This window comes from Pristis pectinata, chromosome 3, assembly GCF_009764475.1.
Source record: "Pristis pectinata isolate sPriPec2 chromosome 3, sPriPec2.1.pri, whole genome shotgun sequence".
In the NCBI taxonomy this organism is placed as follows: domain Eukaryota; kingdom Metazoa; phylum Chordata; class Chondrichthyes; order Rhinopristiformes; family Pristidae; genus Pristis; species Pristis pectinata.
The window spans coordinates 31,994,665-32,022,152 of record NC_067407.1 but is presented as its reverse complement, the minus strand read 5'-3'; the positions used below and the strand labels follow the sequence as shown (position 1 = coordinate 32,022,152).

The following is a 27,488-nucleotide window of genomic DNA, read 5'->3' as shown; positions in this document are numbered from 1 at the left end:
TGATGATCATAATCCTTTAACTTGACCCAAAACTAGGAGAAAAAAATTTAAGACTTAGTCTTGATGTGTGTTCACGTGATTCACTTAAACAATAAGTATTCATAAAACCAAATACGTTACATTGATATGTTCAACAATTTTCTTTCTCCCATTCCAGACCCCTTTAGGCAGCTAACCAGTAAAGGTCACTTTAGATAAAGTGCATCACATAGTTTTTAATGGTACTCTGAAATGATGTAAAGAGAAGCAAAAATCAAGAAATGACAATGTAACCAATCCAGCATTTTCTCCAAAGTTCATTGCTTTCTAAAAAAAATTTACTAAACAGTTTTCTGCAGACTCACAGAAATGGTGAATCTTTGAGAACCAGTGATAATTGAACAGCACTATGTCCAAACTAGGAGATACAAGTTCAAATCATTCATGGGTAAAGTTTATCCCCAACCTTCCCTCAAAAAAGGATCATTTTGCAGTTGCACAAGGATGGCTAAGGAAAGGTGGGGAGAGGGAAATGAAATGACAACAAAAAGCAAAACACTGTAGATGATGGAATTCTGAAATAAAAGCAGAAAATGTTGGAGATATTCAGCCAGTCAGGTGGCATCTTTGCCGAGAGGAAAACAGAATTATTGCTTCAGGTCAATGACCTTTCATCAGACCTGGAAAAGTGAGAAAACAAGCATGGGGGGGGGGGGGGGTGTTAAAAACTTGGGAAATATCTGTGATAGGGCAGAGACCAAGAGAGTCCAGGTGACACAAATGCTGTTGATATTGTCTAAGAGAGGTCACTGAATGCTTGTTTATCACAGTTGATCTTTTTGAGGGAGAGTAAACAGAGGCAACTAAATGAGGTCGGAGGAGAGAAAAAAAAGATACTATAAATGCTGGAACTGTAAACTGAAAAACAGCAGTTTCAGAATAAAATGAAATAAAAGAATGCTGGAAATAATTGGCAGATTAGATAGCATCCACAGAGAGCTAAAAACTAAGCTGATGGATGACCTGACATCAGAATTAGCCAGTTCTGACAACAAACAGGGAAGGCTGGTAATCTGGAATTTCTGAATTCAAAACTGAATCCAGAGGGATGCAACATGTCTAAATAGAAGACAAGATGATGTTTCTTGAGCTTATGTTGGGTTTTGTTTGAACAGTGTAGGTGGCCAAAGACAGAGGTCAGAGTGGAGAAGAATTAAAATGACAGAAGCTCAGGATCATCCTTGAAGACTGAAGAGGTGTTCTGCAAAGCAGTCACACTATCTACACTTGGTTTCTCTAATGCAGAGGCGACCACATATTGGCACCAAATGTAAAATGCTAAATTGGAAAAATGCAAGCAAATTGCTGCTTCGCCTGAAAGGATTTTTGAGTCCCTGGATGGTGGGAAGGAAAGCGATAAGTGGCTGATACTGCATCTCCAGTGGTAGCATGAGATAATGCCAAGAGAAGACGAGAGGTTGGTGGAGATGAAACATTGAACCAGGGAGTTGAGATGAGTGTCTGTTTTTGCTGAACGGGGTGAGAATAAGATGCATCTGGTCGTGGCATCATGCTGAAGGTGGAAATTATGGGGACTAATCTGCTGAAAGTGGAGGCTGATAAGAGTGGAAGGCAAGGGGAATCCTCTCCTCACTCTGGGAGGGAAGAGATAGTGTAATAGGCAAGTTTGATAATGGAATGAATAGATGTGGTTGAAAGCTCTATGAATTATGTTAGGGGCAAAGCCACAGTTAAGGAAAAAGAAAAACAAGTTAGAAGCATAGATGTGGAAATACTGGAACTTCAATATCAAAACCTACAACTCTCTGGTTCAAGGCACAGAAGCAGCAAGAGGAAGTTTTGAATTGACTTAACTGGAAGTAAATTCTGTTTTGATGCACATTCAAAAGTTGAAAAAATACTTTAAAACAAAAACAATTTTGACATACAGATAAATTGAAAACCAAAACTACATTAATTGGAAAATATTCTAGTTTATGGATAAAAACTTAATTGCTATTAACTGTTGTTGTTTTCATATTCATAAATCTCAAATGACACTTAAAACAAAACTGAAATGGCTTTCCACTTATACACACAAATAATGCACTTACAACAAATTTTGTATAAAAGGCTTTAAGGCCTCTTCTCCCTTTCATAGCACTTTTATTTCTGTTTGCTGTAATCTGCCTTTCACTTTTTCATTGCTGCAGAGCAAACAAGGAGCTCAGAGCTTTGAAAAGACAGCTCAATGTGTAATGGTCCACCAGAATTAATTTAGTTGCACAAAATCTATTCAATGCAGCTTTCTCAACCATTTTGAGCTCAACACAGATCTGTCTTTGTAATTCCAGTAAGCACTTAAAGTGCACAGTAGGTGTTCATCAGTACCATCTGGTCAAAAGCAAAACAAGCTACCGATTCTCTCTTTGAATAGAATGAAGCAAGTGTGAATTAATCTGTTCAATTAGCACTATTACAATCTGTCAAGTGCATATCGCAAAACAAGATTATTACAGTAATGGTAACACCACAATAATTCACTTTTAAAAAAACTCAAAATTTGTTAATTTAATCAATGAATGAAACAGTAAACATTAATGGCTTAGATTTTTTGGATTTCACATTCAGTTAAATGGCATGCAAATGCATTAGCTTCATTTTAGCACTTAAGCTCTCAAAGGACCGGAACTACAATATATTATGATTTTCACATCAGGGATGCCTCTTATTTATGAAACTCCAGCTGCCAATAAAACACAGATCAATAAAATAATTAGTTGTGATAGTACACTCAACCAAGACCCTGCAATGTTTTAAGAATATAGCTGCCTCAGTTAAGTACACAGCAATCAAATTTTCAATTGGTCATTTCAGAAGAAAGATGGTTGCGAACCTTTTACATTCCTAAAATATCATATTTTGATACTCATATGTGAGCTTCCAATTCTTTTAGATGAAAGTGCTGCAAAAGAATTCATCGGTGAATAATACTTCACAGTTAAAAGGAAGTTTAAAACTATTCCAAACTCAGATTTTGATTCTATCCACCCAAAAAAAAACCCAAGTGAAACAAGATATGCTATTTAACTTTTTAAAATTAATACACACATAATGATTGATTGACCATATCAGCACTGAAGGAAGCCATTTGACTCATTCAATCCAAGGCAGTGTCTTATTCAATGTAGCATCTAATCTAATCTCACTTGCATGCTACCTACCTATAACCTTGAATAATGGACTCTGATTCAACTATGGTTGCAGCAGAGTTTTTCCAGACTCCTATCACCACTTTCCCAATAGATTTCTAATATTGATTTAAAATTTAAACTCTTATTTCCACATTGTGCGATGATAAAGAATCTCATCATAATCCTACATAATCTTCAACACCTTTCAGGTTGTCCTATAATTTTGAATATTTTATAGTTCCTTCTGGAGCAGAAAGATAGAGGTCGTTTTATTTTCTGAAATTTAACACAGTGCATTCCACCATTATCTCACAGCTAAGCAATAATGGGTCTGCAGTTGATATATCACAATAGCAATATACTGTATAATAGTTGTTTTACAGAAACTACTTTCCACTGAGGTAAATGGCGCATGTATTTTTTGCAAGCCGATTACCTAAAATAGCTGTACAAACATGCACCACCAGTGCAGTATTGAGGTATACAAGTCATCAAGACTCCAGCTTGCATTCTCAATGAGGTATTTCATAATCTCAATGTTGTGGAAAAGACATGATAAATGAACTGTCAATTAAGTATAGGGAAACACGTCATGCTTCCTCAGCTAATCAATAACACTGCTGGAAAGTTCCTGTATAAGAAGACAGATCTGTTAAGATCCTACTTTTCTCCATCCCCATTGCAATATGGGCAAACAGTCTCTAATACTGATACAAGGAGAATAATGAGTAAAGAATACTAATAATTCATGGCATCTAAAAGAGAATTTCCACCAGTAAAATCATTCACAGTGTAGAGTTCAGATGATAATATGATGAGACTATTAGTGTCAAGAGAGTGGTTTGATGTTCCCCATGACACTTATAGCAAAAAAGCTTTCCAGAAACAGAAAACAGTCATGCAAACTCCTAAGTGAATAGCCAAGGTAAGAGGTTATTGATGTTTTAATTAATGAACAAGGTTTTGTGGAACTTTTATTAAACAGATTTTCTGAAGACGTTAACGGCATTTAAAGTTTTATACAAAATTTCTTCAAAAATGCAGATATTAAATTGTATTTGTTCCTTCCTCTTTATACTGTTATAAAGCAATAAGTAATCATAATGAGAAACATTGGCAGACGATGGAAAGTTAAATGCAGATTATAATAAAAAAATGAGCACAAATCACTTCTTTAAACAGATAATCAAGACAGATTAAAGGAAAAAGGTGATCAGAGCTGTGGAATAAAATTAAATTTGAAATTCAGAAATGCCACGCTTAAAATAATGCAAGGTAAAATGACAATATTACCAACTATCAAAGGTTAAAACATATCCAATTAAAAAAATACAAAATCCCAGAAATCTCAAACAAAAACTGCTAGAAAAAGATGGCGGTCAGTGTCTGTTAGTTTTCCAGGTATAGCCAGTAATTTCCAAATAAACAATACCAAGAAAAAGGAAAAAGGCAACTTGAAAACAAATACACCTATGGATTATTTTATTCCATGAGCATCCAGGCATGCAAGTTTGTTCCGCCCATTTCTCTTTGTTCTGCTCCTTTTTAAATATTGTAATTTTTACGACAAGTTATGATGCTCAGAACAACTGCATCTGTTAAGTTAACTTGGCTACCTCTCTCCAAAGATGCTAACAAATCTGCTGAATGTTTTCAGCATTGTTTTCATATAAAGAAACAAATTAGTCAAAAGAAAAATTCCCAATCTCCTTGCTGCATCCCACTCTAAAGATCTACTTTTTTTCTTAACATCTATTCTCCACTCTAATTACAAACATTGAATACAATCTATTAATTTTTATAAATGCACTCCCTACTTTTAGCAAGCTCTCCCAGGTTGAAACCCATTATTTAAAGAACATAAAGGGCAGTACCATGATTCTGCTTAATGTGGAAAATAAGTCTGAGGCACAGCACTGACGATGAGGAACAGATGTGCAAAATCAGGGATGCTTTGTTTTCCCTCTGTATAGTTCCATGAATATTCAAATAACCTAATGTTTTCATGGTTATTCTTTCTTCCACTTATGGTTTTTTAACTGCACTTTTCAGGTTATTGTATGGTTGACTTTATTATTCATTCTTTACACTGTTTTCCCCATTACTTCTGATCATAGTAAACGTTTAAGCAGAATTTGCAATAGATTAAGGAACTTCTGCTTTATTTATTCAGTAAGCTTTATGATGTTACTCAGCATCACACACTGGGTCAAAACTATATTAGTGGTTCAAAAGCAGTATTTGGCAACCAGTTGCTTGCAACTAATAAACCTAAAAGAGCAAAAAAAATAGATTAATCTGTATTGCACTGAAAGGCATTTCTTTGCAAATGAAAAGGTCAAGAATTAGGCCACCATGAGCAGTTGCTCACATTTCGTGGGCTCTAGCAAAAGAGTCTAGAAACAGCTGTCCAGTACTAAATATCAGTGACAGAAAAAGGGGAAAGAAGAGATAATATCTGACTAATATGAAAATTCCCTCTCACCTGGATTCACCTATCACCCACCGTCATGCTCCTCCCTCTCCCCCCCCCCCCCCCGACCCTTTTATTCCAGCTTCTACTCTTTCTTTCCAGTCCTGAAGGGTCTCAGCCCGAGGCATCGACTGTTAATTTCCCTCCGTAGATGCCACCTGATCTGCTGAGTTCCTCCAGCATTTTGTGGGTTATTTCATAATGAAGACTAGAGATTAATAGCAATAATGTTAAGTTAAAGTGTTATTACACAGAGTTCCAAGATTTTTCAGATTTTAATTACTTCTGTTTTCTTGCAAGCCAAAATCCAACATTTTACATGCCACTCAGAATGTACTTCAACCAAGCGCTTCAAAAAAAAACCTTTGGAGTGCATAACAAACAGTTTTGTAATAGATCTTCCAAACAATGGTATAGCACATAGTGAAAAAAAAAAATCAGTCAAATATATTCGCATGAGAATTTATACTACTGGCCTCTAAACGAAAATTGGGAAAAAATCAGAATGAGCTAGTGGAATAATTGAAGGGAAGAAAACAGCACCAAAGGCTGCATTTTCTGCTCCACTGCTCTAACTTAATTTGGATCATCTTGTAAATTCTACATTTTTGGGCTTTAAGTTCCAGCTGCAGGATTATTTAACTTCGGTGAAATCACTGCATTGTACTAAAAACTGAACTTTGAAATTTAAAAAAAAATATCAAGGGTAATAACATGCATATACATCCACAAACAATTTAATTTTAATCCCATGGACGTTATAATTGAGAGGATAACTTGAGCATTGGTAAATGAGCATTGACAAAGAAAATAAACAAATCTAACAGATAAGAAACTGTCCCTTGACGACTTTTCCAATACAAATTCCTATGTTCACTATATAATTTAACCTGCCTGGTAAACTTGTCATTGAACTCCTACACCAGTGGTGGCACTGTAGCACTTCTGTTATGTCCATCAGATCCTCAGCCTGTACTACAGAAAAACGCCCAAGCCAACCAACTTCTCAGCTGCTTAATTTGCCTTAAACTCTAAATAATATCAAAAGACAATTTAGAGTAGAATACAAAATAATCTATTGTTTGTATAACCTATCCAATCAGCCCTCCCCATAATTCAATGTCGCAGCAAGACTGCATTAAGACAGTGCCAAGGGAACATCAACTAAATATCTGAAAAACAGAATAACTAAAGATATTGGAAGTCAGAAATGAAGACAAAAAGTAATGGAAATATTCAGCAGGTCAGGCAGCATCTACAACAAGAGAACATTTCAGATGCATGACCTTCCATCAGAACTCAAAAAGATTCATATTTTCAGCTTCTGCAGTTTTTTTTGCTTTAAAATTGATACGTGCACAGCACTGACAAAATAACGAGACATTTTCCATGGGATTTAAAACATTAAAAAGTCACCACTTAATTGTTATGATTGCCTGTCATCCTTGTAGGTAATACTTTAAGTTTTCTTATCTACTTCTATAATGATGTTTACTGGACAATTAACTGTAGAGCCTAACCTCACCACCCCCCCCCTCCCCCCCGGTAGAATAGAGCTGGACCGTTTTCCTTTTCCCCCTTATTTCACTGAAGTGAGTAGTTCTCTCTCTACCCTTCCATCCCCAATTTCTAAGCTGTCTGACATAATGTCAGTTACTTTCAAAACTCTGCCTCTTATGCCTACATTTTAGACATAATATTCTCTTCCTGCCTCTTATTGACTTATTCGGCTTCAGAGACCTCTCCCCTTCACACCATCTATCTGCTTCAGCTGTCTCAAATAACTTTCTCCCCTCAAATTCTGTTCCACTAGCTAATTGGTTTCACATTCCTGATTGTTCTGCCAAATCATCACTTGCAATACAAGCACTTGAAATACCCATGAACATCAACCAGCAGGTAACTTCACAAACCCATGGAGATCCAGTGATAGTGATAGAAGACAGACATTTGTAGAAATAGCTGCTTTTCTGGACACGATAGAAACATTGTTGTTCTGATATTGGAACCACTGCCTGTTCTGATTCACGTTGATGTATATTAATAACCTGTACATGGGTATAAAGGGCATCATTTCAAAGTTTGCATATGGCACAAAACTCAGAAATATTGCACACTGTAAGCATGATAGCAGAAGACTTCAGGAGTCTCTACATTAATTTTGCCTGGAAAGTTTGCCTTTTTCACTACAGGTGAAAAAAGGCAAACTTTCCAGGCAAAATTTAAGAAATATGAAGTGATGTATTTCAGAGGCAAAGTGAGGGGAGATTATGTGAATTAAATGTTCTCATTTTAAGAGTGATGATGGTGCAAGTTCACACACACAAATTTTCAAGGTGGCAAGACTTGATAAAGCTGTGAGAAAACATATGGGATTCTGGAGTTTATAACGAGTGACAAAATACAAAAAGATGGTAAACCATTATAAATCATCTGTTATGCCTATCTAGACCAATTCTGAGCACAATATGTTAGAAAGGATGTCAAGGCCTCCGGGAAGGTGCAGATGAGACACCATCTGTGTGGAGAGATTAAGTACAACTACTTCAGTTGCTCTGGTGAAAGTAATGGGAATATTGAGATATTTTGATAGACTAGATAGAAGAGAAACCATTTCCACTAGAGGGCAGATTAGTAACGAGAGAAAAGATCAAGATAAATTGCTGCACAGCCAGAGTCATAGGTGGAAATGAGAACTTGTTTTGTAAATAACTACAGTACATTTGATTTGCATGGCCTGAATGGGGGTTGAAGTGGATTCTAAACTAAATTGCAATGGTAGTGGATAATAAGAAAAAAATAGTCAACAAAAGAGCAGGGATAGTTCCTTCAAAATAGTTGGCTCAGGCACAATGGACCAAGTGGGCTTCTTCAGTGCTCACTCCAACGATAGGAACCAATTATAGCACCAATCAACTGCTCCCAGCCCTTCAAAGGATCTCCAAGGATAAATCTCTCCTGCCTGAGGAATATGCACCTCAGCAACTCTTTTAATATTATTTGTTCAAATGCAGGTGTTGCTGTAAAGGCAAGCATTTATCATTTGTTTCTATTTATCCTCAAGGCAGTGGTGATCAGCTGCCTTGAGAAGCGTTACAGTCCTTCTGGGTGAAGATAGTTCCAAAATGACATTGGATAGAGAATTCCAGTATTTAAACCTGACAAATGAAAGAATAGCAGTATAATTCCAAGTCAGGATGGTGTTTGACTTGGAGTCAAGCTTGCATGTGGTAGTGTTCCAATCAGCCTGCTCACCTCGCTATTCCTGGATGTAGAAGTCACAGTTTTGGGAGATGATATCAGAGTAACCTAGGTGAGCAACTGTTAAGCATTTTAAAAATTAAACACAATGCAGCCATATCTGATGGTATCAACTATCACTAAATCTGCACTCATCACACTGTAACACAACAACACATCTACTGGAGGGAGGGCTTAATTAGATCATAAGCTTTAAAAGACTATCTACATTCTAACCATAGACAATACTTTCTAATGGAAGGGGGTATCAGCACATAACAAGATTCTTTTTAAGTAATACATACTCCTCTCAAAAAAATGTCAGATGATTTTTCCCTCCCAAACAGGGAGGTGTTTATTTCTGTACAGTACTAATGAAATAAAACTACAATAAGCCAGAAAGCAATTCTGAAAGCATTTAAGATCAAACCACCATTGCCCTAAATTTCTGTTTCAGGATATATAAACATTTATACAATGTTACAAAGATCATCATAACCAATTATTACAAATCAGACATGCCATGTATTTTCCAGTTTCTCCCCGTAAATAGAGTTTCTTTCAAAATTACTTGAAGGTACTCAAAGCTGAAAATAAACAATTTGTTAGACAAGAGTCAGATGCATGCTATGGAATTCCACTGAATTTTAATACTTTGTGTTAATAATTTATGTTGCAATTTAAATGTGGTCAAAGAAATTAGAATAGTTAGGAATACAGCTGAAACAATTAAACACTTAGGAATAGTTAAGCATAATTTTATTAAATATTTATATTCTACAGTTACAGTAATAAAAACAAAGCAAACAATATTTTATGAACCTACACAAAATGAATTATTAACACTGTCATTTTCAGAAAAGTCTTATTTAATTTAGAAATGATTTTATGACAACATTTCAATCTGGCAATTATTCAGATGGAACAGTTTCCACATTATGAAGACAACCAAAACTAGTATGTCAAAACAATATGGTTATCTTTAAAAAGGCATTCCTGAAACTAGTATATGCCCTTTTAACAATTGCCTATTATTGAAGACCAGTTTATTGATTGACACTTCATATTTTGATACGAATTTCCTTCCTTCCATTACAACTTAATATCTTGCTGATTGCAATATATCTGTGCAAAAAGAAACAATAACACTTTTGTTCTTAATTACAAATGTTATTCAATAAAGTAACTGGTAATGTCAAACAACCTGCCACTCGCCTTCAAGGGATCAAATTCTTCATTTCCGATCATACTGTATTATTAATCTTGTTAGACCAATTTTAACTTCTACTCAACATGTTCCAATTTAAATGCAAAAACAAGTCTTTGAGTAAATGGCTAGAAATTCACTGCAATGTATCCCGAAATTGATCCTTCAAATGGGCTGTTATATTTTTTCCATGTCTGAAAGTCTAATAAAACTGTCAACTGACATTGGCATACAAAAAAATTCACAGCAGACAAGGAGAGCTGTACTTGATGCTAGAATAAATTTCAACCTTAAGAGTTGCTAGTGTGCAACTATTTTGACAGCAAAACCAATGCAAACTGCCCACAGCCTGTCATATTGAAACTACTACCAAAACGTCTTATCAAAGGAGACTAAACAGGTTAGCCTGTATTCCTTAGAGTTGAGAAGATTGAGAGGTGACCTTATTCAAACATAATATCCTAAGGGGGCTTAACAAGGTAGATGTTGAGATGTTTTCACTAGTGGGAGAGTCTTGAACAAGGGAAAATGGTTACAAGGGGCCCATCATTCAAAACTGAGATGCTTAGAAATTTCTCCTCTCAAAGTGGAGTAAATCTCTGGAGTTCTCTGCCCCACATGGTGGTGGAAGACAGATTATTAGAAGAACTTAAGCAGAAGATTGATAAATATTTGGAAGATCAAGAAATTCAGGGCTACGAGGTACTGGCAGAGAACAGAAGTTGAAACCAGCATAGACCAGCCATGATCACACGGAATGGCAGGGCAGGCTTGAGAGTGTACACAGTCAAACTGGCCTTGCATAGCTGGAAAAATATCATCTTTTTTAAAATATCAGTAGGATTTCAGAAGACATTTCAATTGCTTTGTCATTCTAAGCACCAGATCGCTGTTGCCTCAGATCTAACGACCTGACCTCCATAGCTATCTGTGTACGGTTTGCACACTCACCCTGTGACTGCACAGGTATTCCCCATGCCCTTCATTCCCTCCCATAGCCCAGAGACATGCAGGTTGCCCCTTGTATCAAGATGAACGTAGAATATGGGGGGAATAAAATGAGATTCACAAGTGTCTATTATTGAAGATGAGTTTAACAGTTGACACTTCATATTTTGATAGGAATCTCCTTTTCATGAAAAAAAACTTTGTATATTACAGGTTACATATACAGACTATCCCTGGGGAAAGAATTGGTTCCGTTTTTACAGACATCAATAAGTCAATTTTGTCCACGTCAGAAAACACACGAATCGATTGATATGGTAACCTTACCTCCACATTATAATGAATGGCATCAAAAGCACAAGACCGATAAGAACAATGACTAAAAGTCCAGAGAGAGGAAACAATTTCTGCCATTCACAGAAACGAACGCATGTACATTGGACTTTTGAACTTAATATTATTACAGGAGCTTGTTCGTCTGTAGGGGTGTCCATAAGTCGGGCATTTGTGACCCAGGGATGGTCTGAATATTGAAGTGTGTGTAATGGTTGGCATGACCTTTATGACTCTCCACACATCAAAGACCCAATACATAGTGGCTGAATAACTAATCTAAGCTGTGCTTAGGGAAGCCACTCATAAATATGTCTTAAAATTGTGATTGACAGTGCCCATTTGCTCTCTCACAATCATGTTCTATTAAGTCCAATTTGAGGGGATGATTTGGTATATCAAAATATTTTAGAAAATATCAGGGGTCTTCCAATGTACAAAAACACTCCACATCATGAGCTGTAACAACTGGGAAGATGGACCTCAAAAAACACAAGGAACAATATCTGTACAAGGAGGAATAAAAAGGTGCTATCTGTTCTAAAAACATTTCCATCCTTGCTGAGAGTTGGCCAAGACACAGTCAAGTTATTGCCCTTTAACTTCTTCCACTAAACACAATAGCAGTCAGGTTCCATTTAATCATGTTTCCTTAGTTAGATATGCATTGCCTGTTTTCCTGCATTATATACCCAGCAGAAAAGTAGCTTGTAATTCAAGCTCTAGCAAGCTCGTTGAGCATCATTCTGGTAAACAGATGAAAATATGGCATTTTCATACCACCTTTTACAAATTCAGGAAGTCCCAAAGATCTTGAAAGCCAATTCATTCTCATTTTAATGACCTTGCACTACTGGCTAAGCCTGCCTGTTGAGTACTTTTTAAGCAATTTCTGTTTTCATTATTTTGTTAATTAGGTAATTTAAGTGAAATTATTGATGCAATCCTTTTGTTTAGGCAGTCCTTTGGAATAAAGGATGGCTTGTTTCCACATCAGTCCTGTAGGTTCTAAGGTGACTCATGACACCAACTGATGGGAACTGCAGACTCGTCCACAGATGACGCAGGAGGTGCCAAACTTGTTCTGGGGAACATTAGGGGGTGGAATGGGGGAGAAAATGTAGATGGCCAGTTGACAATGCATTGCACTCATTCCATTATTAACACAAAGCTTCTGGGTGCTCCTGATGCGTGGGTTTGAGGTTCTTAACAATATCTCAAAGGCTCTTTTCTCCACTTGGAGCCATTTTAAGCCAGGAATTTCAAATGAAAAGAACAGACAGTCAACGTTTCGGATCAGGACCTGCCTGAAGAAGGGTTCTGACCCGAAATGTTGACTGTTTTTCTCCACAGATGCTGCCTGGCCTGCAGAGTTCCTCCAACATCTTTTTTCATCTAGATTCAAGCATCTACAGTCCTATGTTTCTCAGAATTTCTAAGAGTCAGCTGGAATAGCACATTATTTCCTAAGAGGCATGAGCAGATCTTTAAGTCTTTTCCTGTGCCCAATTGATAATTCCAAGCTCTCACAGGAAGAAAGCAAATCTGTTTCAGGAGTATGGTGTTGGGCGTGCATTATGGAGTGAATAGAGCATATCTAACACTTCAACAATGAGACTGTTAGGCTGGGAGAGCACACAGATACTGGATCACTAATCCTTCCAGTGTATTTAGAGGATTTTGTAGAAACTGTTCGTGCTATCATCCTAGGGCCAGGTCTGATCTGCATCCTAGAGGGAGATAAACATGTTCCTGGGCAACTTCAATATCAGGAGGAAGACTAGCATGACCTTATGACAAGGCATAATTAACAAGGAAGGAGTATGAAAGGCCAATTCCAGCAGGGTCTTTTTCCTGATAAAATGCTTGGGGCACAGGCTTGTCGTAACCAGCATCCTATTTTCATCAGTGTGACCAGCACAAGACCTCACGGCAACAGTCCTAGTTTAAGCATCTATTAATTTATAATATAATCCGAGTGAGAGACTGCAAAGATGTCTGCAACACCCATAGAGAGCTACAGATGACTAGTGGACTGACCTCCACCTAATTCATTCTATTAGGGTGGCAGGAAATGAGGCAAACAAATTATACATGGCACTTTCCCACCAAAACAGTAATGGGATTGAAAACATATTACCTGTTTTTTTTTAAAATGATATTAAGGGATAAATATCAGTCTGCACATCATGGATAACTTCCCTGCTTTTCTTCCAAATGCAATGAATATTTTTTTTGATTCACCTAAGAAGAGTACCACCTTTCTGAACTCAAACTTCTGGAATGCACAACTACCTGATTAAAAGGTGAAAGCATTATCCACAAGTCACAGCTAACACTACATTTGCTTGCATGCACGTCAATATATGTACCTAGTCATCTCAGCCATGGGGAACTGCCCCAGGAACTTAGGATAAGCCCAGTCACTAAAGGCTAGCGAGTTTAACCTTGGTGGTGGGAAATCTTTAAGGAACATTGATGCCCCACATGATTAATTATCACTTGGAGGAAAATTGATTAATTATGGGAAGCCAGCATGGATTTGATGAGGGAAAAACATGTTTAACCAATTTGACATTTTTGGATGAGATAACAGAATTGATGAGGATAATGTGATGTACATGACTTTTAGAAGGCTTTTTTGCACACAGAGAAAGGACATTGATGCATGGATATGAAGTTGGCTAAATAACAGAGGGCCATGGTGAATGGTTGGTTCTTAGAATGGAGGATGGTGAATAATGAATAGTGGTGTTAAAATTGTTCTAGTGATGTTCGAGGCATTGGGGTTAAGGTCAGTGCTTTTTATGGTCCATATTAGTGACCTAAACTTGGTGATGCAAACCACGATTTCTAAATTTATGGGTGACAAGACTCAACAGCATTGTGGACTACAAAGAAGAAAGTGATTGCAGCAAAATATAAACAGGTTGATGTAATGGGCAGATGCAGAGAAATGTGAGCTGATGCATATTGGAAGGAAAAATGAGAAATGTAGAATAAAAAATCTTAATGGGGTGCAGGAGCAGAGGAACCTTGAGTCTATGTGCATAAATCACTGAAACTGGCAGGGCAGGATGAGAAAGTGGCAAATACACCATTCAGATTCTGGGCTCTGTTAAGAGGCATTAGAGTATAAAATACACGTCCGCACCAACAGCAGAGACAGCAGGCAATGAGATCTACATCCAGATTCAAAAGGGGAGGAAGTTACAAAGACCTCAAAAAAAACAGTAATTTCTGGATGTTTCCCCAGTGCAACCCATCAGGAAGAGGACACATTTGAAGACAAGGAATATTAATGCATGACAGAAGCATTCAGTTTCTTGAAATTAGTAAACAGCGAGGACAGCAACAGACTGCAAAATTAAACAAGCTAACAGAATGGGCAGATGTGGCAAATGGAATTTAATTTAGACAAATGTGAAGTGATACATTTTGAATGAATGAGAGACTGTGTAAACCAAATGGCACACTTCTAAACTGTGTGTAGGAACAGAGGAGCTGTGTGTATATAACTGTAAGTCTTTGAAAGTGACATGATAAGGATCCTGGAGTTCACAAAGTCAGATTACCAAACCTTGGAGGTCATGCTGAATCTTTGTAAAACACTGGTTATGCTACAACTGGTGAATAGTGTGGAATTCGAGAAGGATGGAAGATTAAAGAATCACAACATAGAAGCTCATTTGATTTCACCCCAGCTGTCCCTAAAGCAATCCAGACTCTCTCAAATAGGCACAGTTAAACATGCAGATACAGAAGTCCAGTAACAAGGGTTCTGGTGAGGTCACATCCAGAATATTGCATACAGGTTTGAGCTCTCAACCCAAGGAAGCATACATGTGCGAAAAAGAGGAGACAGCAAGTTTACCAGATTGATTCTTGAAATTTTCAGTCTGTTGTATGGAAAGAGTAAAGTGATTAGTCCAAGAATTTTGGGATTAGAATAAGAGGCAATTTCATGGAAACTCAATTCTGACAGGACTTGGCAAGGATAGATGTAGAGTTGGTGATTCCACTGGCTAAGATGTTCAGAACCACAAGATCACAAGACAAGGGAGCCAGGACAGAGGGAAGTGAATCTTTGAAATTCTCTTCCAAAACAGCTGTGGAAGCTCAATCACCAAGTATATTCAAGGCAAAGATCAATAGATTTTCAGATGTTATGGGAAACAAGGCACAAAATTAAATGGTGGAGCAGCCTCAAAGGGCTGAATAGCCTACTACTGCTTCTAGGTCTTACATTCTTGTGTCAGTGACACCCTGCTCCTCCAACAGATGCACCAGTTTAATCTTCAGAAAATCATCAAGTTGATGAGAACCATCTGTTAATACACTATTCCTGCTGGAAAACCAATGAAAGTATCAAGTCTTAACAATGCATTAAAATTCAGTTGTTCCTGATTAGATTATAATTATTGCAAACCATCTCTCTAGTGTGATAAAATAATTTTCCACACCGAGTCACATTACCTCAATCATATTTAAGAGCAACACTATACCCTTTCTTAAAATATATTTGTTTCTCACTTCATGCTATTTGTAAACCCTAATCATTATTCTGCTTTCATGCGAATTATAATCCTTCATTCTTACTTCTTGCTTTCCCATGTGAGAATTCTTCAGGTTGATTAGCTGATCAATCAGCTCGTTACCTGCACTGTTGATGGGCACCACAGCAAGTCTCAAATTAAACATCACTCAGAGAGAGCAAGTAAACACTACAGCCTGCAAAATATGTGGAAGCAAACTTCTGGAAAAGGTTCACAAGAGTTTTACTAAATAGTTATGGAGATGGGGTATTTCATCTACAAGGTTAGTCTGGAGACATCAAAATTGTACTCTCGAGTGAAGAAAACTGAAAGAATATTTGATATAGATGGACAAGATTACAGCAGATTTGGATAGGATAAACCAAGAGAAGCAATTTCAATTAGAAAATGATTCAAGGACCAAGAACTCACTCAAAAGTGGTGGGCAAAACTATGGAGATGGGTGGAGAGGGGATTGGGGGGGGGGGGGGGTGTATGACTTTTTTTTTAAACTAAAGCAACAGTTTATTTTAGAAATCACTGATTATAGGTTTAAAAAGAAAATAATTTTCAGAAATATGAGCAAAGTGCAGGGCAATGGGACTGACTGAAATGTTCCATAGAGAGCTGACAATGGATTTGATGGACTGTGACTATTTATTTGCTATGATTTCAGCTTCTCCAGTTATACCAAATGTATTCAGCCATAGAGAAAGAGTGCAAAGGTAGCTCTGCATGAGGAGGATGAATGTACTTAGAATTGGAGTTTTTGCATGATGGCATTTTGTGCTTCAGTGTCATTCCCAAGTATACCAAATGGTTCCAATATTTGAGAGTTGTCTCCCTAAGTAACATCTAGATGTCATTCTGCATCAGGTTCTCAAATGGAAGACAGATTCAGGTTTTGCTAGGGCTTGAGATGATTGTTTAGGTATTAATTTAACATCTGAATCTTTTGTGTTCAGGTATTAATTAAACACCTGAATCTTTTGTGTGTGTTGATGCAATGATCAGCAGCATTGATGATACACTGATCTTTGACAGATGTAGTACCAGACTTGTAGTCTAAATGTTAAATAAAGAAGTAGGGAAATCATGCAGTCCTGTGGCAAGACATACTTTTGGACATACCTTTTTTTCCTCTCTGGCCATTTAGTTCTACTCAGTAGCATCTGTTCTCTAAAAAAACTATGAACTGTTGTGTCAGGATCTGTCATCAGCCAAGGCAGTTAAATTGCCAAGGGCAAAATATGTAGCAGGATGAGATGTTCTTTGGAATTTGAAAGCAATGTGGAGGAGGGATATTAGTCTATGGCTTCTTGGCAATGAAGGGTCTTTCACAAATTCAGAGAGAGCCATGACTCTTGCTGCCTTCCATATTAAAAGCATTTGTTTTCTCATGTGTCAATCAAATAGTTGGAGCCGTTACCTTGCAAAGGGTGCTGGATATTGCACAACCTTAATAAGTGTGTCTGTTGCTCCTGTCTACCCTCATTTCAGTAAATCTACAGTGACTGTCAGGTCCTCTATGGCAATTAGCAATTTAGGCAACTGTGCATCAGATGGTAGCAATGATGTTTCCCTGCATTTCTTCAGTGAGTGTGCCTCCAATTGTTGAGAAGTTATTGTGCAACCAGAACACCAGTAACATTCAATAGAACAGGAGATCTTGCATCATTGGTTCCTAGTCTTCTTAGTTAACTAAACTTTCTTGTTACTATGTTCCAGTATTCATCAGCCATTTCTCAGCACTGTCCTCCCTCTCCTTCCTTTGTCTATTTATATTTCTTCATAACAATGCTGAATTCTGGAAAGGTATTCTCCCTCAGAAAATCACAATATTGTATTAAGTTTCACTCATGCTGTCCCAATGTAGACTGGTTGATTGCTTAAATTCCTGTTCATCTTGAAAATGCCCTACATGCATTTATCTCTGACCTCCTCAGAACTTGCTCATCAACTTCAGTCCTCTAACTCCACCCTCTTCAGTAACTCATCACCACAGGTAACATCTCTCTCCCTCATCCTTCTTTGCAAACCTTCTCAAAAACTTATTGCCATAGTTATTTTCTTCCCAGTTTCATTGCATTTCCCTTTGCACAGATATGTTGAAGGCACTATGTGAAATCATATGGTTGAAATTTAACATTCCATGGTACTACTGGAGGATACAACGAAGTGGAAATATGTCAGATTTATAGCTGTTGACCAATTCCCATGGCAAATATTTCTATTCTGAATAGCTCCCATCTCTGGACCAGATTAATATCATGAAGCCTCCTATTTGATGGAATATCAATATCTTCTTGGCAATTATAAAACATATCCAGGAAGGACTTTGAATTTCAGTTAGTATGAATAATTTGTCAATTTTATCCAGCAATCATTAGAATTGTAATTCAATGGATTACACTGCAAGGCATTGCAGGAAAAAAAAAGGATGTCTAAGCTGTCAATGATTCTTCCCCTTATGAATCTGTAGGGTGCCATGCCAAGCCTCCTTCAACATGGACCCCACACTACAGCAGTGAAATAGTTAATGAATTGGGGCAAAGGAAATTCCTGTGAATCCAAAACTATTTTCTTAAGCACCGATGTGGCCTATGGATAAGGTTGTTTTTCAAGGCATTATATTAATAATTTTGTCTTCCTCTAACATCTTGAAGGCTTGTAACCATTCTAATAATTAGCAAAAATTGTATTCTGCCATTGCTAGAATTTCCATGTGTATGGAAAGGCATAGTGAAGCCATGGATTCAGTCTCAAGTCCAACAGATGTGATTGATTGCTTCAGAGAAAGTAATTGATTTTGAAAGTTTATGGTTTATTATGAGTACTGGAGTACAAGGCTGTGACCAGAGATCAGTGCTAGGCTCTGCTGTTCACAATACCATTCGATGATTTGGTCGAGGATATCAAGTGCAAAATACACAGGCTTATTGATAATACAAAGCTGGGCGGTATGAACTGTGAAGAGGATGCAGAGGGCCTTCAGAGAATATAAACAGGTTAAGTGTATGAGCAAAGAATTTGGAGATAGAAAATACCATGGTAAAAATAGGAGGTAGAAAGAAAATAGGAAGGTAGGGTTTTTTTTTTATAAATTGTTAAAGGTTGAAAAATGTTTATGTTCAGAGGGGCCTGCATGTTTGCTTGTGCAAATTACCAAAATCTTGTGTGCAATTTGGAAGGCAAACACACTAGCCTTCACAACAAGGGAAGAGCCATATTACTCCATTTGTACAGATCCCTGATGTGACTGCACCTGGAATAATGTGTACAGGTCTGGTCTCCCAACCTGAAGAATTTTACTGGGGAAGAGGGATGGCAGCTTTGTCCCAGGAGAGAAAGCATACTGAATTTATCTTCTCAAGTATGGAAAATTGAGACTTCACTTCACTGAAGCATAAAATTCTTAGAGCCTGACAGGGCAGATGCAGGGATAATATTTACCCTGGCAAGGGTGTCCAGATCAAGGGATCACAATATCAGAATAAAGGTTTGTCAATCCAAACAGATGAAAAGAAATTTCTTCAAGAAGAGTAAAAGGGAATCTTTGTAATTCTCTACCCAGAGGAATATGGAAGGTCAAGTACATTCAAGTCAGAAGTAATTAGATTTTAAGGAAATCAAGGGATATGTTGTTGGTGCAGGAAAGTGGCATTTGAGGTAGAAGATCAGCCATGATCATTGAAATGTCAGAACAGGTGAGCAGGGCCATGACTGACTTAGGTTTCCATTTCTTTCATTCTTATGTTCTTTAAAAAAAAACTTGTCAAATTCTAAGATGAGATATATAAACTTTGCCCAATGAGTATCACATAGTGAGGCAGCTGATCCCACTCATTTCTTCAAAAACATACTCAAAGAAAATAGTAGGCCATTCAGCCCATCAAGCCTGCTTTGCTATTCAATATGATCATGACTGATCCTCTCAGTAACACATCTCTAATCTCACCCCATAATTCCTTGATGCCTTTTACACCTGGAAATACTTCCATTTCTTAAAAATATTCAGTAACTTGACCTCTTGCATAGAAAAAGCCCCAAGGAGGAACATTGAACTCTTAAACCCATTTTCTATAGTAATCAAAAAGTTATAATTCTGCAGTGCTTAAGATTCCATTATTTAAAAACAGACCACTCCAATTTACAGAATCAAGAATGTAGAGAGAAATCAATCCATGTTAATCCAAACCAAATTACATCTGTGCCTGCTCTCCGAGAGCTAACCATTTCCTTCCATTCCCCAAGATGTTTTCTTATTTTAAATATTTATTGATATCCTTTTCAAAAGCAGCTATTGTGGATTAGACTTTCTCCATCCCTTGTAAGGAATTCAATATTCCTATAAACATGTCATGCAAAAAGCATTCCCTCACCTCAAATTTCATTCTATTGATGATTATCATATGTTTAAGCCCACAATGGTTTAGTATACAATGGATCAGAGTATATGGAAGACAAAAAGGTTCTGGATAATAAAGCACATTTTTGGAGTTTGTCTTAACACCATTATAAAAGAAAAGAGCAGTAGGTGAAAGTCAGAATTTTTAAACCGAGTAAACCAAGCTTTGCAGCTCAGAAGTATTAATTTGCCTCTCCCAGGAGATGGGTAAAAAGATAGTTGATGAACAGGCATGAAATCAGTTAAAGGACAAGGACAAGCACATATGGGCTGATGTTCTTTAATTATCCTGGATTTATGAACACAAATCACCTGGGAATCCTTGTTAAAAGTACACATTTGGTTACAGTCAAATAATGATCAGCAAAGTTCACAGATGACAATAACTACTAGTTAAGGGCTAATGTATGCTTAATAATCTTAGGACAATATTGCAGCAAAATGATCAATGGCAAAGGAATTTCAAGATTTCTGAGGCACTAGGATCAGATCTTGGGGAGGTGGAAACTGTACAATTAGCTGGACTGCAAGAAAACCAGGACGCATAACTACACTGAGGGCTGCTCGCCGATTTGGGGGAGGCTTTAGCCTATTTTGGCAGGAGGTTGGGAACCAGAGCAATAACTTCAGAGAAGGGGGTATACCAAAATTGGATTTGGAAGGTAGAGGATTAGTAAATTGGGATGCCAGAGTAAAACAAAAGATAAAGGAGTTTGGCGATGCTTAACAGCAAGTACCACAATGCAAGTAGTATACAAATTAAATATGGCAAGACTAATTAATGAAAGACAGTTTGCAATGAAATCTCAAAAAATTCTGCAGATGCTCGAATCTGGAGCAATACACAAAAAGTGTTGGAGGAACTCAGCAGGTCAGGCAGCATCTATGGAGGGAAATAAAAGTCGATATTTCGGACTGAGACCCTTCATCAGGATGGGAAAGGAAGAGGGTTGAAGCTAGATTAAGGTTTTTGGTGGGGGGGGGGGAGAGAAGAAGCACACACAGGCAGGTGATAGGCAAGTTCAGGTGAGGGGGAATGGTAGGTGGGTAGGGAGAAGATGTAATAAGCTGAGAGGTGATAGGTAGAAGAGGCAAAAGGGCTGAAGAAGGATCAATATAATTTAATCGATATGGACTTTGGCAGGGAGTTTATCAGAAAAGGGATAAGAGACAAAATGATTCCTGAACTCAAACTTTAACTGTTTCTCTTTCCACAGATGCTGCCTGACCTGTTGAGAGCTTCTAGCATTTTCTGGTTTTATTTCAGATTTCCAGCATCTTCAGTTCTCTTGCTTTTCATTTAGTATCAGAAAAAGGATTAAAAGGGAAAGTGTCAAGTGGCAGGAAACAACAGAAAATCTGTCTACAGTGGGATTCAGCAGAGAATATAATAAATGGTAGGATACTGAAAAGTGTAGAGGAGGAGAGCGACCTTAGGAGTGCTTGCCTATTCCCTGAAGCCAACAGAAAAGGTAAATAAAGTAGTTAGCAAAGCATATGGGCTTATTTCCTTTATTTGCAGAGGCCCAGAAATATGAAAGAAGGTCATACTCAAACTGTATTAAACAACAATCAACCTGACAGCACTGTGTTTAGCTCTGTGGTCACCACATTACAGGAAAGAATGAACAGCACATGTAAGAATATAGAGGAAACATGAAGATGTTTCAAAGACTGGTGGTTTAATTATGAGAAAAGAATGGGTAGGCTGGGATTGTTTTCTACAGAACAAAAGCAGAGCAGATATTTAATTGGGGCGCAGAATGTTATGGAAAGACTAGGCAAGTCAAAAAGGATGACTATTTCCCTCAGCAGAGATGTTAATAACTTGAAGGTCAATATCAAGGTAGGAGTCAAAGCAAGTTCTTCCTCTATCCAAGGAACACACTGCTCAAAAGGTTGGTGGAAGTATAAATCTTCATTTATTTAAAAAGTACCCAAATGAACTCTCAAAGTTATGGACTAAGATCTGAGAAGTGGGATTAGTCTGAAGAGCTCTCAACCATTGGAAATACAATGAACCAAACAGCCTCCTTCTGAGTCATAAATTTCTACGACTAAGAGGAGAAAGGGACTTAAAGAGGGAAGAGAAAGGATCTATTATGGCCTGTGAAATTGTTTGGAAAGATTTCCCTTTATCAAAAGACAAAAGCAGAAATACATCTTAATTAAATTTGGTGAACAGATTCATAAAGCAGCAGAAAAATCTTGAAATTTAGAAACCAACTTCATTTTAGTGCAATTTAAATAAAGCACAATCTGATATTTTTTAAACCATCAAATTAAACAAATGGTATCTTATATCAAAGCTGTTGATAATCAAAAAGAAAATGACATTACCCATTTCCACTGGAGTCACCATCCATTAATGAACAGTAATAACAGAATATTGCCTTTTGCAACAAGGAAGTGCAACTTTACTTTTAGTTTTCAGATGAATAGAGGATTAGAAAAAAATCTCTACTTTCACTGTTGCCAATAACTATCAACTTATCAAATCATAAAAATCAGTACATATTTGTGCCAATTCAAATTTTAAAAAGGGACTGTTTTAACAAAATACTCAAAGAATTATTGATGAGATTCTGGCTGTCAAAATTCTTTCTGGAAAATGTTCATAATACTCTTGTGATATTTACTGAAGGGAAAAAGATTGTTATTATTCAAAAATAACAGGATTAAACAACAAAAGTAGTTTCACATTTAGGACTTACCTGACATACACAAAACATGTTAGTTGCTATTTTACTTCTGGAATGTCAGCCTTAGTGAATCTAACAAGTTTACATTCAAGTTTTTCCCCCAGTCGTGCATGATCTCTCCAACTGGGACTCAAACATATACAACAGCAACTGATAAGCAGTCACTATAATCACCTAACTTCCTGTACCAGTAAAGTAACACAGCCACTTCAAAGCTCATATCCCAATTTTAAGAGCAAATAAGAAAAAGAGGTTTGTGCAGTAATTGTCAGAAGTTTAGAACCTCTTCAGCAAAACCCACGTTGGTGATAATGAGCTGCCCATACCTCCCGACTCCACTATAGCTCACCTCTTGCACAGTTCTGGTGCCCGGAAAGTTTAGGCTATAATCCCGTTGGGCTTCTCGATGCGTAATGATCAGCATGAAGTTTTCATTTAATGATTCCTGTAGGGCACTGAAAGAGTGGAGACAAAAACAACAGAATCAGGGAAGAGCATGTTCAAACTTGCTCTCGTCTTGACTATGTGAAATCTCAAGAGTATATTGACTGCCAGTTGGGCAAGTCTTAACAAATTCATTTATATTCTGTACATAAGGCAAAGGAGTATACTGGGAGTGACCAGAAAGGACGTTACCAGCAAATTTCCTCTTTACATTTAAGACTGATCATGTATGGGATATACCAATCAGTTGGGAAAGTTATTAGTTTAAAAAAATTATAATAGGCAGAAGCATAATTATTTCCTCTTTTACACTACTCAAATAAATCATTTTCTTGTAATTACTGAACACATTTTTACATTTTCTTTTAGAGTTCTATGCCAATTCTAACCTGCCATGAAATATTTCCAAAGTGTTATATGATGATGTTGTCCAAAGTACTAGTTACCAGGACAGATGCTAATTTTATTTAAAAACACTATGAAAGCAATGATGAGCAAAAGAAAAAGGAGGAAGAGTTAAACAACTCCTTTCAGAATTTACTCAATTAAATAAAATCATGATTGTCCGCTTTTTCCAAGCATTTGGAATTTTATGCCTAATAAAGTTTCACTCACGAAAGCACACATTTGTGCTTCTCATGCTTCAAAGTTCAAAGATAATTTATTGTTAGGCAAGGTAGAGTGGTGCACTAAGGAACCTGCTCTCTGCAGCAACCAAAAATTACACAGAATCAGAAATGGCAATCGCTTTGGATCTAACATTCTCTAACCACCAGGATCTGAGTGGCACAAAAAGAACTGAAATGGGGAAGACATGGACCTATTTTGTCTCATAATTCCTCCCGCACTACCATAACAGATGATTCACTGAGTTTTGTTTTAAATCTTGTTTTTTTTTAAAAAAAGCATCTTTTTGTGCAATTTGACACTCCAACTCAATCACTGGAATCATTAATACAAACATAATGAAAAATACATTGCTGTTAAAATTTTACACCACCTTAAAATGTTACTTGTGCAGTGGAAACACAAATTATTGGTTTGCTTTGGGTCAAAGCTTCAGAATTATCAGTTTTACTCGCATGGGTTGGGAAAGAATGAAATGGTACAAGCTTTTGACAAATGGATTGTTTTTGAAACACAATCATCACCATTATGAAGTAAAAGGTAGCAGCCAAATTGCACAAAAAGATACTAAAGAGCAGGACAAAAATAAAATCAATGGATCAGTTTTGGTAGCGTACAATGAGGACATAGGACAAAGTTGCATAGGACACAGAGAACTCCAACTCTGCATCAAATAGTGGTGCGTTGATTTTTTTTTAAAAAGAATCTGTCCTCTGAGATAGTGGTTTTAATTTCTCTCTTCAAAATGAAGCACCACTGACAATGCAACTTTTCCTTACTGTACCCTGAAATAGAGCAATTATTAAAAGATAGCAAACAATGGGGTGTGGTAATCTCTTTAATGAATTCATAACACAAATACCAACATCAAAACTGACACCAAAATAGATGGGAAGAAAAATAGCAAATAGTCCAAATGATTTTGAGAAAACAAGATACCAAATATGAAGGGACTTCTATAATGACAAAAGGAAGCAGATGCTACAAACATCCACTCATTCTCATTTCTGGGCTTCAATGAGCCGGGAGACAAAAAAAAGGGTGCAGGGTTGACAAGCCTAAGCTCAACACATGCCTCCTGTGGCTGAGGTCTGGGAGCAGATTGTCGAACAATTACACTCAGCAGTGGCAGTACAAACCCTGGCTCAATGAAAAAAAACTGACAATGAAAATAATGGACATCATTTGGAATTTCTAATTCAGCTCTAATCTTACCCATTTCATTATTTTGTTTCAAATACATTCAAAATCAAAAATAAACCTTAAGAAATTTGCTTTCTTAAACTGGTGAAAATAATTGGAAAATATCAATATCACATTGAGAATATTTATACACTTTAAAGTCATTTCATGTTAGTGTTGCACTTGATTTTGTCTTCCGCTTTCCTCTACAATCTGTCCTATGCACAAACTTCACATAATTTTGATACAGACAATCCTAAGAGAGCAAATAATTTTAATATGCATTCATTAAAATACTATTCAGATTCACTTTGATTTTAGTCACACAAAGTACACATGAAGCAGGTGTTTTCTGAGAAAAGCAAATTTGATACGTCTTTGATGGTCCAAACAATTAATAAGTTATGGCACACAGTAAAGACATTCTTTTACTATGAGTACAATACTAGCTTAAGCTAACAGAAACCAAGTTTACTGTAATTACTGCATATTTACATAAAGTAAAAAATATTAAATCACTGTGAGCAAGTAATGTTTGATGTGGCTTGTACAGCTATATTTGGCGGATTGATGTTCAAAGGACAGGCAGCATGTGACAGCTTGAAAATGCAGCAAATATGCTTTTGCTGAGGCTTTAGTGTTTACTTTTATTTAAAATTTGGAAATTTTCATATGCATTTCCAAACTACAAATTACAGTTCTGTATTAAATCAAATTCTAAAGCTTAGCTTAGCTTTGTATTATGGTATTCCCCCAGGACTGATCAAATTAATGATAAGATAATGATCCAAGATACAAAATACATCTTACATAATTAACGCTGTTACAAATGTTAATGAATGCCAAGATATCTGAAGTTCTGTTACATCTTATATCTGCTCTCACATCAAATTTTCTTGAAACCAATCACCTCATTTCTTCCCCCCATTAAGAAATGCACCCACCCACGGAAATGCATTAGATTCTATATCAAATTCTTCCTAACCACGTTCGGCTCAATTCATTGCTCTTTACCGTTTTAGGTAATTACATCACATGTCTATGACAGAAGAGATTACACACTTTAATTAATACCTCTAGTTCTTTAAATTTTGTAGTCAGTTAAGCAAAGACAATCAGAAGTATGCTTTCAGTAATTGTAATTAAAACAATAGTGCTAAGGTTCACAGTTATATTGTCACTTTCCAATCCATGCCATATTAAAGCCATTGATAAAGCATTGAGCTGCACAGAACATACCTCATTTACCCCATGTCCATTGTCAATCTACCACACAGATCCCTCTCCTCAATTTCATAATCAGTAATTTTTATATCCAAGCCAAAATAGCATTTGTAAACTGTTGTGTAGGAGGCAGGAAGTTTGGTGGCAGAGAGGATGGTGAACTGTAGTTACAAGGGTGCTTGGGAGTTGAAATTTGGATTAAACTGTAATCTTGATAAAGCGTTGTTGCCCTCAGTGCTGAATTGGAGAGAGTAGAGGAGAGGGATTCGTGGAATGCAATGTGTGGAATGGAGATGTTAATTGTGAAACATTGGTTTCTTTTTCATCGAAAGGCAGGCTGTATGAAACTTCAGACAATACCAGTAATGTAACTTTCTGATCTGACACTGCAAGCATTTTAAGGAAGTGTTTTCATTTGAAGTGGTGTTTTTATTCATAAGCTTTGATTCCAGTGTTTTGGAAACTGTTGCATAGAACATGAAGTACATACTAAAGTTTCAGCAGCTTAAATGGAGTTGAAGGAACTCATCTATAATGAAGCAAAACATATTTGACATAATATCTGAGATACATGAAGTAATTGATAAAAAAAGTAGTGTTTTCTATTATTTTAAAGAATAGAACAGGTACACCAATGCCAAGAGAGCATGGTGACAACCCAGAAAATGGGACATTATTTTAAAATTCAGGATAAGTAGATGAGAACAAATCCAAAAAGCTGAGCACAAGTCAGGAGCATTTTTAAAAATATATTAATTGCTAAATTTAACTGTTCAGAAGTTAAAATAGATATTTAAGAAATGGGTTATTATGGGCTTGGGGGAAAAAAAAATAGAATTAAAAAGGAGAGATGGCTTGCTCCTGTGTCAACTTTCAGGAGACAAGAGACTGCAGATGCTGGAATCTGGAGCAACAAATCACCTGCTGGAGGAACTCAACCACTCGAGCATGAGTACAAAGAAAGGAACTGTTGCAAGTCGGGTCAAGGCCCT

The 27,488-nt window shown here is 36.8% G+C and overlaps 1 protein-coding gene across 1 annotated transcript in view; it reads right to left on the bottom strand.

Moving 5' to 3' along the window:
- The window catches only part of faf1 (Fas (TNFRSF6) associated factor 1), a 227,694-nt gene that overhangs the window by 153,820 nt on the left and 46,386 nt on the right, over window positions 1-27,488 (bottom strand). The window contains exon 7 of the mRNA XM_052013170.1: window positions 23,369-23,474. Within this exon, the coding sequence (XP_051869130.1) occupies window positions 23,369-23,474 (106 nt within the window). The remainder of the gene's footprint in view (window positions 1-23,368; window positions 23,475-27,488) is intronic.